Source organism: Gorilla gorilla, chromosome 13 (genome assembly GCF_029281585.2).
Source record: "Gorilla gorilla gorilla isolate KB3781 chromosome 13, NHGRI_mGorGor1-v2.1_pri, whole genome shotgun sequence".
Lineage (NCBI taxonomy): Eukaryota > Metazoa > Chordata > Mammalia > Primates > Hominidae > Gorilla > Gorilla gorilla.
This window is the reverse complement of record NC_073237.2, coordinates 109,043,078-109,057,583: the sequence shown is the minus strand read 5'-3', so window position 1 is coordinate 109,057,583 and position 14,506 is coordinate 109,043,078. Positions and strand designations below refer to the sequence as shown.

General features: G+C 40.8%; 1 protein-coding gene across 4 annotated transcripts in view; it reads right to left on the bottom strand.

The window, feature by feature from the left end:
* Positions 1-14,506, bottom strand: part of SNX30 (sorting nexin family member 30) — a 144,154-nt gene that overhangs the window by 56,307 nt on the left and 73,341 nt on the right. For all 4 annotated transcript variants that reach the window (XR_010130419.1, XM_055350427.2, XM_055350425.2 and 1 more), the window contains one exon: positions 7,399-7,509. Coding sequence is in view for 3 of the 4 variants with exons in the window: in XM_055350427.2 (XP_055206402.2) it covers positions 7,399-7,509 (111 nt within the window). In the remaining variant the exon portion in view is untranslated. The remainder of the gene's footprint in view (positions 1-7,398; positions 7,510-14,506) is intronic.

The following is a 14,506-nucleotide window of genomic DNA, read 5'->3' as shown; positions in this document are numbered from 1 at the left end:
TACATTTCTAGTGCGGATATAAAATTATAAGCCACTGTGGAAAACCGTTCGAACAATTCCTCAAAAAATTAAACACGGAATTACTATATGCTCCAGCAATTCCACTTCTTGTTGTATAGCCAAGGTAACTGAAAATAAGTGCTCAAACAAAATCTTATACAACCACCAGTGTTGATAGCAGCATTCTTCATTATAGCTGGGCTGGGAAAAGGAGGGAATTGAGAGTGGTTCCTTAATGGGTACAAAGTTTCTTTTGGGGGTAATGAAAATGTTCTGGATTAAATAGTGGTGATGGTCGTACAACATTCAATGGTGGTGATGGTCGTACAACACTGTGAATGTACTAAAAGTCACTGAATTGGACACTTCAAAATGGTTAAAATGGTGATATGTAATATGGATTTTACTTCCCTTTTTAAGAAAAGGAGATGTGATGGTGGAAGCAGAGATGATGACAGATATGCTGCTGGCTTTGAAAATAAAGAGGCCATGAGCCAAGGAATGCAGACGGCCCCAAGAGCTAGAAAAGGTAGGCAAACAAATTCTCGCCTAAAGCCTTCTGGTGGAATGCAGCCCTAGCCTATATGTTGATATTAGCTCACTAAAACTGATTTTGGACTTTTGACCTCCAGAGCTGTAAGAGAATAAATTTCTGTTGTTCAAGGCACTTAAAAAAAAAAAAAAAAAAAAAAACACCTGGGTGTAGGGGTGAGGGAGTGGACATGGATGAAACAAGATTGGCCATGAGCTGATAAATGTTGAAACTGAGTGATGGAGTTTCAAGGGGACTCATCGTACCGAATCTCTTCAATATGGTTAATATTTTCTACAATGAAAACATTTTTAAAAACTGAATATACACATATATATGTTGGATCCTGCAAAAAAATCCTATTTGCAAAGTATTACAATAATCCATTAAATATTTCAGGGTTTCATCTTGAAATACTGATATTAGATAGTACTTAGTACTTTAGTAAAGCACTGTCATTTATATTCCATATTAGTTTATAAAGCTGTTTTATAATCTGAAACAATAGCATATTTCTTGTAGACTGTCAATGGAAAGCTGCTATTTCTGGGTAGGAAATCTAGACAAATCTTTCAATTGCTGAATCCTGAAATGTCCAACTTCCTCGTCAGCAACTGACTTGCTTCTTCTAAGCAATTCAACAAATATTTAGTGCACATTAAATATTTACATGGCAGAGGCCTATTTCTCCTACCCTTGTCGAACTAATAGAAAATACTGCTTCTAAGCAAAAATTACTACCAAATAAATAAAGGAGCATAGAGATTAAAAGTTTGTCACCAAGCGCAGAGATTAAAAACAATAATCACCAAGCCCAGTTTAATGCAAAGCATTAGGAAGTTGAACCAATGTTTCAATACTTATTAACTTATCCATTGAGTAAGCTAAACGCAGGTATATTTTTAACAGTACAAAAAAGAAGAACCCAACTAGAAAATGGAGTTTTTATTATTTCATATTAAAAAAAACTTGTTGCATTACAAATTTATTCTCATTAATTCCTCTGAGTTTACTACTACTCAAAAGAAAACTTGGACATAATACAAACGTATCCTTCCAGAAAGCTTTCTTCCTTAAAACTGAGGTAAACATTAAATTTCCAAGTGAAAATTAAACACTCAAGTGTTTATTAAATGTATCTGCTTCATCTTCCAAATCTAATACGGGCACCCATCTAATCATGAAATTGCTCTGCTGTGTAACTAGTGCTCCAGGAAATGCAGAAGTGTCAAACCCACTGAACAAATACTGAGGCAGAAAATAGAATGGTGGTTGCCAGGGGGTACGGAGAGTGGGAAATGGGGAGTTGTTCAATGGATATAAAGCTAGTGTTATAAAACATAAATAAGTTCCAGATATCTGCTGTACAAAGTGGTACCTATAGTTAACAATACAGTAATCCTCCCTTATCCTAGGGGGATACATTCCAAGACACCCAGCAGATGCTGAAGCCATGGATGGTACTGAACCCTGTATATACTATGTTTTTCCTATATATACATACCTATAATAAAATTTAGAAACAAGGTGTCACTGTGTTGCCCAGGCTGGTCTTGAACTCTTGGGCTCAAGAGAACTTCCCACCTGTATATACATACCTATATATGTACATGTTTTTTCCTATACATACCTATAGTAAAATTTAGTTTGCAAATCAGGCAGAGTAAGAGATTCACAATAATAAAATGGAACAATTATAACAATATTCTGTAATAAGTGTTATGGGGATATGGCCTTTCTCTTTCTCTCTCAAAACATCTTATGATACTGTATTCATTCTTCTTCTTGTGATCTCCAGCCTGATAACCAAGAGGGCTACTAAAGGACTCACAGGTGGGCAGTGTCTACAGCGTGGATACACCGGACAAAGATAATTTATGTCCTAGGCGGGACTGCATGAGATTTCATCACACTATTCAGAACAGCAAACAATGTAAAACTTATGAACTGTTTATTTTTGGAATTTTCCATGTCATATTTTTGGTCTACAGGTAACTGAAACCATGGAAAGCAAAACCACAAATAAGGGGGAACGACTGTATGGTGTTGCATGCTGTAAAATGTGATAAGAGGAGAGATCTTATGTTACATGTTCATGTTACACATTATGTACATCTTATGTTACAGGTTCTTACAAAAAAAAACAAAACAGCAAAGGGACAAAAGAAAACTTGTGAAGGTGACGGATCTGTTTATTACCTTGATTGTGGTGATGGTATCAGGCGTATATACAAGCCTATCGAATCACGTGCATTAAATATGTGCAAGGCTATTCTGTATATCAATTATATCTCAAAAAAGCTTTAAAAAAACAGAGGGAAAAAGTCATAATGAAGACTTTCTGGCAGCTCCAACTATTACATAATGAAGAAAAACACAGTGAACTGCTGTTATGAGATGACAAACGTATACACCCGGCATAATTCTGGTTCCAAGAAGGCATTTTAAGAACATATGGTTACTCTTGGCCAGGCGCGGTGGCTCATGCCTGTAATCCCAGCACTTTAGAAGGCAAAGGCAGGAGGATCCCTTGAGACCAGGAGTTTGAGGCCAGCCTGGGCAACATAGCAAGACTCTGTCTCTACCAAAAAAAGAATTAGCCAGGCACGATGGCATAGGGTGCCTGTAGTCCCAGCTATTCGAGAGGCTGAGGTGGGAAGATCACTTGAGCCCAAGAGTTCAAGACCAGCCTGGGCAACACAATGACACCTTGTCTCTACAAAAAAAATTAAAAATCAGCCAGGCATGGTGGCACATACCTGCGGAGGTTGAGGTGGGAGAATCGCTTGATCCTGGGAGGTTGAGGCTGCAGTGAGCTGTGATCATACAACTGCACTCCAGCCTGGGTGACAAAACAACATCCTGCCTCTTAAAATTTTATACATATAATGGGGCTGGGCGCAGTGGCTCAAGCCTGTAGTCCCAGCACTTTGGGAAGCTGAGTCAGGCGGAACACGAGGTCAGGAGATGGAGACCATCCTGGCTAACACGGTGAAACCCTGTTTCTACTAAAAATACAAAAAATTAGCCAGGCGTGGCGGCGGGCGCCTGTAGTCCCAGCTACTAGGGAGGCTGAGGCAGGAGAATGACGTGAACCCGGGAGGCGGAGCTTGCAGTGAGCCAAGATCGCACCACTGCACTCCAGCCCGGGTGACAGGGCAAGACTCCGCCTCAAAAAAAAAAATTATACACACACACACACACACATATACACACATATATATACACACACACATATATACACATATATATACACACACATATATATATACACATATATATATAATTTTAAAAAAGAACTATGAAAATTTAAGGATGAATAGGCACCCCAATTTTTAAATGGGCAATGGATCTTAATTGATATTTCTCCAAGGAAGATATGCAAATGCCCAAAAGCACATGAAAAGATGCTCAACATCACTAGGGAAATACAAATTAAAATCACAATGAGATACCACTGCATATCCAGTAGAATGGCTACAATCCAAAAGACAGACAGTAACAGCATTAATGGAGATGTGGAGAAACTCCTATACATCGCGTGTGGAAATGTAAGTTGATGTCATCACTTTTGAAAACAGTCTGGCATTTCCTCAAAAGGCCAATTATAGAGTTATGTATGATTCAACAATTACACTCCTAAGAACACACCCCCCCAAAAATGGGAACATGTCCACAGAAAAACTTGTACATGAATGTTCACAGCAGCATTACTCATAATAGCCAAAAGGTGAAACAACCAAAACGTCCATCAAGGGTGAATAGACAAAATGTGGTATTATCCATAAACTGGAATATTATATGGCAATAAAAAGGAATTAAATATTAATATATGCTACAACATGGATGAACCTTGAAAATATGCTAAGTGAAAAAACCCAGTAACAAAAAAAATCACGTTGTGTATCATTTCACTTACATGAAATGTCCAGAATAGGCAAATCTGTAGAAAGTACATGAGTGGTTGCCAGGGGCTGGGGGATATACAGTGTTTGTAAGTGACAGCTAAGGGATGTGAGGTTTCTTTTTGGGGTGATAAAAAGATTTGAAAATGGATAATGCTGATGGTTGTCCAATTTTATGAATATACTAAAAGCCTTTGAATTGTACATTTTAAATGGGTGAATTATATGTCATATAAATTAAATCTCAATAAATCCTTTTTTAAAAAGGGAAATGAATATTTCTGCATGTTTACTGGGTCTCCAACTGATAATAAGTTCCCCAAGGCAGGGGTCCTTTGTCTGCCTTATAACCTTCTCATCCCACCCTCTCTTCCTCCCGAAGATGACGCTTAAATAACAGACAGACACCTCCTAGCAAAGCTACTATAAAATTTTTTGTAGCGGATGAGGGGGGTTGGTTGCTGGTTTGACTTTCATACTTAAATCAGAGAGGCTCTCCCATATTAAATCTCTCTCCACTCCAGATATGCAAGTACCAAGAATTTATGAAAAAAAATTAAGTTTCTGCTTGTTTCTAAAGTAGCTTCCTACCAACTGCTTCTATCCAGACCATCAGAAACCACACTTAAAGATATTCTGGATCCACCTTGGGCATTCTGGAAATTCTTCCATTCTCTTCTAGTGTCTATGGAAGAGTAGACACTATGTTTCACCAGCAGGTGTCACTGTCTTACCTTTGCGCTTCCAGTATCAACCTCATAGGCACCAGCTGCCAGGAGGGCAGCTCCCTGATGCATGGTGTGGGCTATAAATAAACAGTGACTTTCTTCCAAAGAGTACAGTACAGAAAGGCTGGGAGAAAGAGTAATTGTACAGTGAAGAAAGCTGACCAGCACTACCTCAAGTCAGGTGATGGAGGTTCACATCAATGGTGAGGCACACTGTTGACAGCACATGCCCTGGATAGGTGATGAGGGTGGCAGCTTGCCTCTGTGGTTTCCTCCCCAAACACATTACCCCGATTGGGAAAGCCATCAGACAAATGTCAACTGAGGGACAAGTCTACAAAATTCCTGACTAGTACTCCTCAAAACAGTCATGGTCATCCAAAAAAGGGAAAGCCTGACAAACTGTTACAACCAAGAAGAGCCTAAGGAGACATGACTGCTAAATAAAATGTGGGATCCTGGGTAGGATCCTGGAACAGAAAAAAGGAACTTGGGCCGGGCGTGGTGGCTCACACCTGTAATCCCAGCACTTTGGGAGGCCGAGGTGGGAGGATTACCTGAGATCAAGAGTTTGAGACCAGCCTGGCCAACATGCTGAAATCTCATCTCTACTAAAAATACAAAAATTAGCTGGGCGTGGTGGTGTGCACCCGTAATCCCAGCTACTCAGGAGGCTGAGGCAGAAGAATCGCTTGAACTCCGGGGGCGGAGGTTGCAGTGAGCCAAGATCATGCCACTGCACTCCAGCCTGGGTGACAGAGGCAAACTTCATCTCAGAAAAAAAAAAGAAAGAAAGAAAAATAAAAAGGAACTTAGAATAAAAGACTTTTAGTTAATAATGGTGTTTATTTCATAACGACTGGTTCATTGTGACAAAAGTGCCACACTAATATAAAATGTTAATACCGGATGTGAGGATTGAGAATTCTCTCTACTACCTTCACAATAATTCTGTAATTCTGATAATGTTCTAAAATGCAGTTTATTTTTTAAACATTATTCACTAACTGCCTATTTTGCCACCTTAAGATTCTATTTTAAGGAATATTCCCAACTGTTTAAAAACTACTGTTTCCTCTTCAGGCATGTTTTTAAGTGGTTAGAAGACAGAAAAAGCAAAACTTCAGGCTTGGAGAATAGAAAAGTATGTGGGGGAAAAAGGAGATACCCTGAGAAAGAACTGAGTCCTAGGTGACAGCCATCGTTCCTATCACAGTACTAGCAATGTGGCTCTTTTCACCCTGAAAACCGAGAAAACTGCCAGTGCATTCACAACATACACAGCCTCTTCTAACCATGGGGGGAAAAAGGCTGGGAGATGCGGTAGTAACAGAAAGTTGGTAGTCCTAGGAAGTTATCATTCAACAAAGGTTTTTGCTGAAAGATAAATCAGCCCCTCTGAGGAGTTTTATGACTCAAACTGCTCTAAAGCCCCCAAGGCCCAAAGAAACATCTGGTGTCCAAACCGTTATTATTTCTACTTTTAACAAAAGTAGTCAGAAAAGTACTCAATATAAATGTTGAGGCCAGGCACGGTGGCTCACACCCGTAATCCCGGCACTTTGGGAGGCTGAGGTCGGTGGATCACCTGAGATCAGGAGTTCGAGACCAGCCTGGCCAATATGGCAAAACCCTGTCTCTACTAAAAATACAAAAACTAGCTGGGCGTGGTGGCATATGCCTGTAATCCCAGCTACCCAGAAGGCTGGGGCAGGTGATCCACTTGAACCTGGGAGGGGCAGGTGATCCACTTGAACCTGGGAGTCGGAGGTTGCAGTGAGCTGAGATCATGCCATTGCGCACCTGCCTGGGCAAGAGAGTGCGACTCTGTCTCAAAAAAAAAAAAAAAGATTTAAATTTCTTTTGCTCTGGTTCTGTTTTTTAAAAACTGTGCAGATGGAAGCACTGGAGTAGATAAATGTCACGTTGCTTCAATAAACAGTGTTAGGTGGTTTCTTGTTTTTTAAATGAAAAACTGTGGCAATGGATTCTGTGCTAGATTTCTGCCGCTGTGGCTAAAGAAAGCCCAGCCAGCTGCAAAACTGGCTTTCTATATAGCAAATCAGAAACTAAAACCTAATAGGTGAAGTATTGTATACAGTGTCCGTTAACATGTTTTATATATGTTTGCTGGGTGAGTCTGTATAACTTACGGGATGAGAGTTGAGTGAACCCCTTCAGGAAAGACAACACAGGACAAGTGAGAAACAAGCTGTAGTGACTTACTACCTACGGGAATGAGATGAGTGGGCTGGGATTCTTCCAGTTTGCTCCTCAACCAGTCAAAATCCTGGTATCTTCGACGAACAGAATATTCTGGCAGGTCAAACTCCACCCGAGTACTCTGCAAAGAAGAGAATGGAAAAAAATAAGCATAAGGGAATAGCATATCTTGGCTGAAGGGAAGGAAAAAAGCTCTTAGAATAACCAAACTAGGCAAGATCACATTTTCCTTCCACCAAACACACCAGCCAAATGGCAGAGTTTACCAACACAGAATAGACCAGTCTGGGACACTTAGCCCAGTTAAAAATTCAAGGAGCTGGAATAAAAATGCCAGTTTTCCGAGATTGCGTCACTGCACTCCAGCCTGGGTGACAGAGCGAGACTCCGTCTCAAAAAAAAAAAAAAAAAAAAAAGCCAGTTTTTTTTTTCCCTACCGTTAGGAAATAGAATTCAACTATCCCCCAGAATTGTTTAGAAACATTTGATTCATTTCCTCCAAGCTTAACTCCAACAGTTTCTTTTAGCAGAAAAAATCCACTTAGGATATTGCTACTAAATCCAAATCTGTGAAAAGAAATTCTCTCCACCTTCTGCTAAATATGCTGACAAGTTTTGCCAAAGAGGAAATAAACAAAAAGTAAAGATAACAGATCACTGCTCATTTCGGGGGCAGATTAGATGAAAATAGAAAAGGTTTTGTTTAATCTGCCACATTCTGCCAGAACCACAACCCTGGAACTGTTATATTTTAGACGGATAAGAAAAAATCTAGAAATAATACAAAAATGCCATTGCATTGCAGAAAAATATTAATAATCTCATCCCTTTTTCTCAATTTTTAAAGTTTTCTGAAATGTGATTGCAGCACTTTAATAATGAAAATCAATGTTAAATAAAATTAAGTTGATTTTTACCAAAACAAGATTTTTACTCATTTACTGGCACAAATTACACCATGTCTCACATAAGCCATTTTTCCCTACGAGGATACGCACTATATGACTGTCATGGTTCTCAGAAATTAAAGTACAAGATAAAAATGGGTCAAGCTACATCTCATAAATTTACTCTTTCAAGCCAAAAGTCTGTTTTAATTCACAGCACCAAGAAAATCTTTAAGCACACGAACGAGAGTCATTCATCAAAGAAAAAGCTGTGAACAGCTCTAGCATCAAAAATTATGATTTCATCCTCCCCAAAACCTGTGTTCACTGTCTTAGCAAAATGGTGAAGTTCAAGGACTCGTTCTTGGACTGACCCCCAACTAACTGCATTGTTTCCCCTCTTCAAGTCCCACACACCAGCATATGCCTATGAAGCACGACCTTCCCCTGTGTTTGCAAGGGTGAAGATGTGGGGAAATTCACTCAATGTAGGTATTTGTGACTTATCAGACGATTTTCCCAAAGGAACTAGCATTGTAGGACTGAAGAGAGAGAAAAAAAAGACAACACTTAAATCCAGAGAGCAAGTCATTGTTGACAAATTTTCAAGCACAGCATGACAGAAATATTGGGAACAAGTGGCCTGATACTCCCATCCCCACACCGCCCGCACAGGCGGAGTGGGAAGGACTCTGCACCTATGAAGTTCTTGCATCCCTACCAGATCCCTAACATGTCACTAAGCCTCCTTGAGCCCTAGGTTCAACAGTAAGAAGAGAGTTAGGGCAGGGCGTGGTGGCTCATGCCTGTAATCCCAGCCCTTTAAGAGGCCAAGAAGGAAGGATTAGCTTGAGCCCTAGAGTTTGAGACCAGCCTGGGCAACATAGCGAGACCCCATCTCTGCAAAAAAAAGTTTTAAATTAGCCAGGTGTGGTAGTGCATACTTGCAGTCCCTACTACTCAGAGGCTGAGGCAGGAGGATTGTCTGAGCCCAGGAGGTCAAGACGACTGCAGTGAGCTGACTGTGCCACTGCACTTCAGCCTAGGCGACAGAGTGAGACCTTGTCTCAAAAAAACAAAAGCAGAGTTGGAAGGGAAGTTCAAGACCTCCCATCTCCCCCCGATAGGCTCCATGTGAGAACTTGCCAATGATTATGGGCTAATGAAAGACATATTTTGAAAGGCGACAAATTAAAGCAACTGGTTTTCATTGTAAACCAAACTGATGGAAGGCTCTACTTTTTGCCTTCTTAAATGTTACACGATTATTGGCTGGGTGCAGTGGCTCACACCTGTAATCCCAGCACTTTGGGAGGCTGAGGCGGGCTGATCATTTGGGGTCGGTAGTTCAAGATCAGCCTGGCCAACATGGTGAAACCCTGTCTCTATTAAAAATACAAAAAATTAGCCAGTTGTGGTGGTGGGTGCCTGTAATCCCAGCTACTCAGGAGGCTGAGGCACAAGAATTGCTTGAACCCCAGAGGTGGAGGTTGCAGTGAATCAAGACTGCACCACTGCACTCCAGCCTGGGAAATAGAGCAAGAGACTCTGTCTCAAAAAAAAAAAAAGAAAAAAGTTACATGATTAACTGATCATTTCTCTTATGTTTTTCAGATCCATTTCATAAATTACAGTTTATGTAATATTTCTACTCTAATTTGAAATCATTTTTGGTAACTACAAAAGACAGCACAATAGAACACACGTTTTATTTTTGCCACAACCAATTTCACTTTTGGGGAACAGGCTTTTTTTTTTCCTTCTATTTATTCGAGTTATACACTTATTTTAAAACTTCAAGAAAAATAAATAGAAAATAAAAGATCAGCCATAATCCCTCTAAATAGAGAAAAACACAATTAACATGGTTTGTATGTTTCCATATTTTTCTATGCATATTCATTCATTTACTCATTGTCTGTATCTCTTTTAGCACATCTTGGACATCTTTCTACAGCAGTAAGTTCAGATGTACAGTCATTTTAACACATACATAGTATTCCACTGAATGGTTACACGATAATTAAACCAAATCCCCATTTAAGTTGTTTCCAATTTTTCCATCAATAAACAATACTTTTGTAAACATCATTGAGCACCTCGTAATTCCCTTAAAATAAATTCCTAAAGATAGAATTGCTGGACAAAAGTGTACATATACTTTTTAATTGACAAACTGCTTTCAGAAATATAGCAATTTATATTCTTACCACATATTCTCAGGAACTAGTTATCTTTGGTGGACTGATAAATGAAAAATAATACATCATCTTTGTTTACAGTTGTTTCTTTAATTACTATTGGGGTTGAACATCCTTTCAAATGTTTATTGGCCAAAAGAAGAAAAGTATTTTTCTTCTTTTATCAGGGGTCTTTTTAAAAATTGTAAGTCCAGCCAGGCGCAGTGGCTCATGCCTATAATCTTAGCACTTTGGGAGGCCGAGGCAGGCAGATAGCTTGAGTCCAGGAGTTCAAGACCAGCCTGAGCAACATGGCAAAACCCTGTCTCTACAAAAAATGCAAAAATTAGCCGGGCATGGTGGCATGCACCTGTAGTCCCTGCTACTCAGGACGCTGAGGTGGGAGGATCGCTTGAGCCTGGGAGGCAGAGGTTACAGCTAGCCAAGACTGCACCACTGCACTCCAGTGTGAGCCACAGAGTAAGACCTCAACTCAAAAAATAAATAAAAATAAAAATAAAATTTGAGTCAAGTCTTTTTCATTTGTGTAAGTTCTTTATTACCATTTGCCTATCATAATTTCCAAATGGTTTGTCTGATACAGAATCTTTCCATTGTTTTATTGTTGATTTCATCCATATTTGCCCTTTATGCTACTTTTGGGGTCTTCAGTAAGAAGGCCATCCCCACTACAAGCTTATAAAAATATTCACCTATAGTCTCTATGATTTTCTTTTCTAGTTATGTCTAATCACTGCTTTTCTACTTCTAGGAATCTACCATTGGAAAATAATGTCTAAACTGTGGCAAGGATATTTGCATAATGATCTTCATTGCAATATTATTTAAATCAGCAAAGAATCAAAGCAACCTAAATATTCAATAATTAAAAACTATTAATGAAATTATGGCATATTTATTCTATGGCTGTCAGTAATTTTGTTGGTAAGACTTTTTTTTTTTTTTTTAATTTAGATAAAAGCCAGGAGTGGTGGCTCATGCCTGTAATCCCAACACTTCGGGAGGCCGAGGCAGGCGGATCACTTGAAGTCAGGAGTTCAAGACCAGCCTGGCCAACATGGTGAAACCCTGTCTCTACTAAAAATACAAAAATTAGCCAGGCATGGTGGTGCATACCTGTAGTCTCAGCTACTGTACTCTGGAGGCTGAGGCAGGAGAACTGCTTGAACCTGGGAGGCAGAGGTTACACTGAGCCAAGATCACGCCACTGCACTCCAGCCTGGGCGACAGAGTGAGACTGTCTCGCAAAAAAAAATAAAAATTAAAATTAAATACAGTCCCCCAGGCTGGAAGGCAGTGGCACAATCATAGCTCACTGTAGCCTCAAACTCCTGGGCTCAGGCAATCCTCTCACCTCAGCCTCCCAAGTACCTGGACTACAGGCACATGCCACCATATCTGGCTGATTTTTGGTGTTTTTTTTGTAGAGATAGGTGTCTCACTATGTTGCCCAGGCTGGTCTCTAACTCCTGACCTTTAAGCAATCCTCTGTCTCAGCCTTCCAAAGTGATGGGATCACAGGCATGAGCCACCACAACCAGGGTATAAGACATTGTTGTTTTGGGGGGTTTTTTTTGAGACGGAGTCTCACTCTGTCGACCAGGCTGGCGTATAGTGGCATGATCTCGGCTCACTGCAACCTCCACACCTCCCAGGTTCAGGTGATTCTCCTGCCTTAGCCTCCCAAGTAGCTGGGACTACAGGTGTGCGCCACCACACCCAGATAATTTTTGTATTTTTAGTAGAGACGGGGTTTCACCATGTTGACCAGGCTGGTGTCAAATTCCTGACCTCAAGTGATCCACCCACCTCAGCTTCCCAAAGTGCTGGGATTATAGGCATGAGGCACCATGCCCGGCCTGTTGTTTTAAGGGAAAATGGGAGGATACAAAATTAATTGTACATAAGGATTTCATTTACATTAATATCTGGATATTAAAAAATTTAGAAGAAAAATTTAAAGCTGATAATGAGAACTGTCCTCTTTATATTCACCCTTATTTCCAAATTTTACACCATTCTCATACACTATTTGTATAGTCTCACACACACACAATGCTCATTTTTTAAAAGCTCCTTTAAGGACATCGGGAACTTAATACAGCAAGAAAAACCTGCTTGATGCTTTGGAAAGCAATAAGGTAAGAAGTTATCATGAAAGGGATGCTCAAGGTCGACTACGGTGGCTCACACCTGTAATCCCAGCACTTTGGGAGGCCAAGGTGGGCAGATCACTTGGTCAAGAGTTCAAGACCAGCCTGGCCAACATGGTGAAACCCCATCTCTACTAAAAACACAAAAATTAGCTGGGTGCAGTGGTCCATGCCTGTAGTCCCAGCTACTCGGGAGGCTGAGGCAGGAGAATTGCTTGAATCTGGGAGGCGGAGGTTGCAGTGAGCCGAGATCGTGTCACTACACTGCAGCCTGGGTGACACAGGATGACTCCATCTCAAAAAATAAATAAATAAATAAATGGATGCTTGCACGCTCTCTGACCCAGTATTTATTTTACTTATTTTTACCACAATTTGTTCTAGAAAAGATATAGTGATAGGTAAAATACAATCAAATGACATAAATTAGAAGTAGGTGAAAAGGAAAGAAAAAACAAGGACAGAGGGAAAAAGTAGAGCCAGGAACGAGGCTAGCAAAACACACTCACAATGAAACACTGCACACCAGCTGAAACTGGGCCAGAGACACTACTTGGAATTTCTGGAGAGAAATACATTTATAGGACTCACAGTATTCATAAAACAGGCAGACCAGTAAAACTCGAAAGATAAGTTTGTAGTAAATTTTTCCTCCGTGAAATTCAGGATCTAACTTAGGAAAATTTAAAAATATACATTTATCTCTATTTTTGAATACCTACAGTAAACAATTTTTTAAAAGAACGAAAAGCATACACACACAATTCCATAATCAGAGACAAACACTACATCATTTTGTTCTATGTCCTTCCACATCGTGTGTCCACAATGCAGAATGCCCAAAGATCACAAGGTCACGGGCGCACACGTACAGTCAGGTCTAAGAACAGGTGACCAAGCACAAGAATCATAGTCAAGAAGACTCATTTTTGTATGCTAGAAGTGTAACACCATCACTCCACGTGAATACGTCCCTGGTCATCTCCAGACATCCCTGGCAATTTTTTTTTCCTTCGGAAGTTCAACATTTTAGAAGACCCAGCACAGAATCACAGTCTAATCGGTCAGCCAGCAGGGCACTCCACCTACTGGGCCTCACTCACCCTACCACATAAGGTCTCCCCTTATGCCCCAAGAGCTGACGTGCCCAACAACTGTGGCCCAAGGCCATTCCGAAGAATGTCCATTTGATCCAAAATTTACAATTGAGTCACTCCAGAGAGACGTGGTCTTTATCACAAGTGGCATCTGTCCAGGCCACAGCTGGGTCTTAAGAATTCTAGGCAACCCCCATCTCCCAACAAAGGGATCCCTTCCCTTATCAAACAAAAACCAGCTAGTCCCATTCTGCCTCAAAACCCCACTGCCCTGAGAATGACAAGTAGAGGCTTCCAGCCTTTCATCCTCATGCTCCTCTGCCTTCCTTTCTTCCAACATGGACTTCCGCTTATCTCGTTCCTCTCAGATCTTTCTGCCAAGCTCTCTGGAAGACCCATGCCATAGTTAATAAAGTCTTGTCGTTCTTCTGCCCATTCAAATTCTGAAACCTGGCTCTCCCTGAAAATCGGGCCTCCTTGCCGTCGGTCCCTCTGTGAGCTGCTCGCATTCCACAAGCCTCGCCCAGCCCACAAGGCCAGGAGCTGCTGCTGACATGCTCCTTGTTCCACACAGCTCCTGACCACCACTCCCCAACCGTCCTGTGAAAACCCTTCTGAGGCTCGTGCCATCCAGTGACATACGTCCTCTATCTCTCCCACACAGCTGTCATCCACTGACAGCTCTGCCATTTCTCCTGATGCCCTGAAGATTCAAGCAGCTGGCTCTCAGGCTTCCTTTCCAAGCCCTTCCACAACCTAGGTGCCCTCGAGATCCAGGTG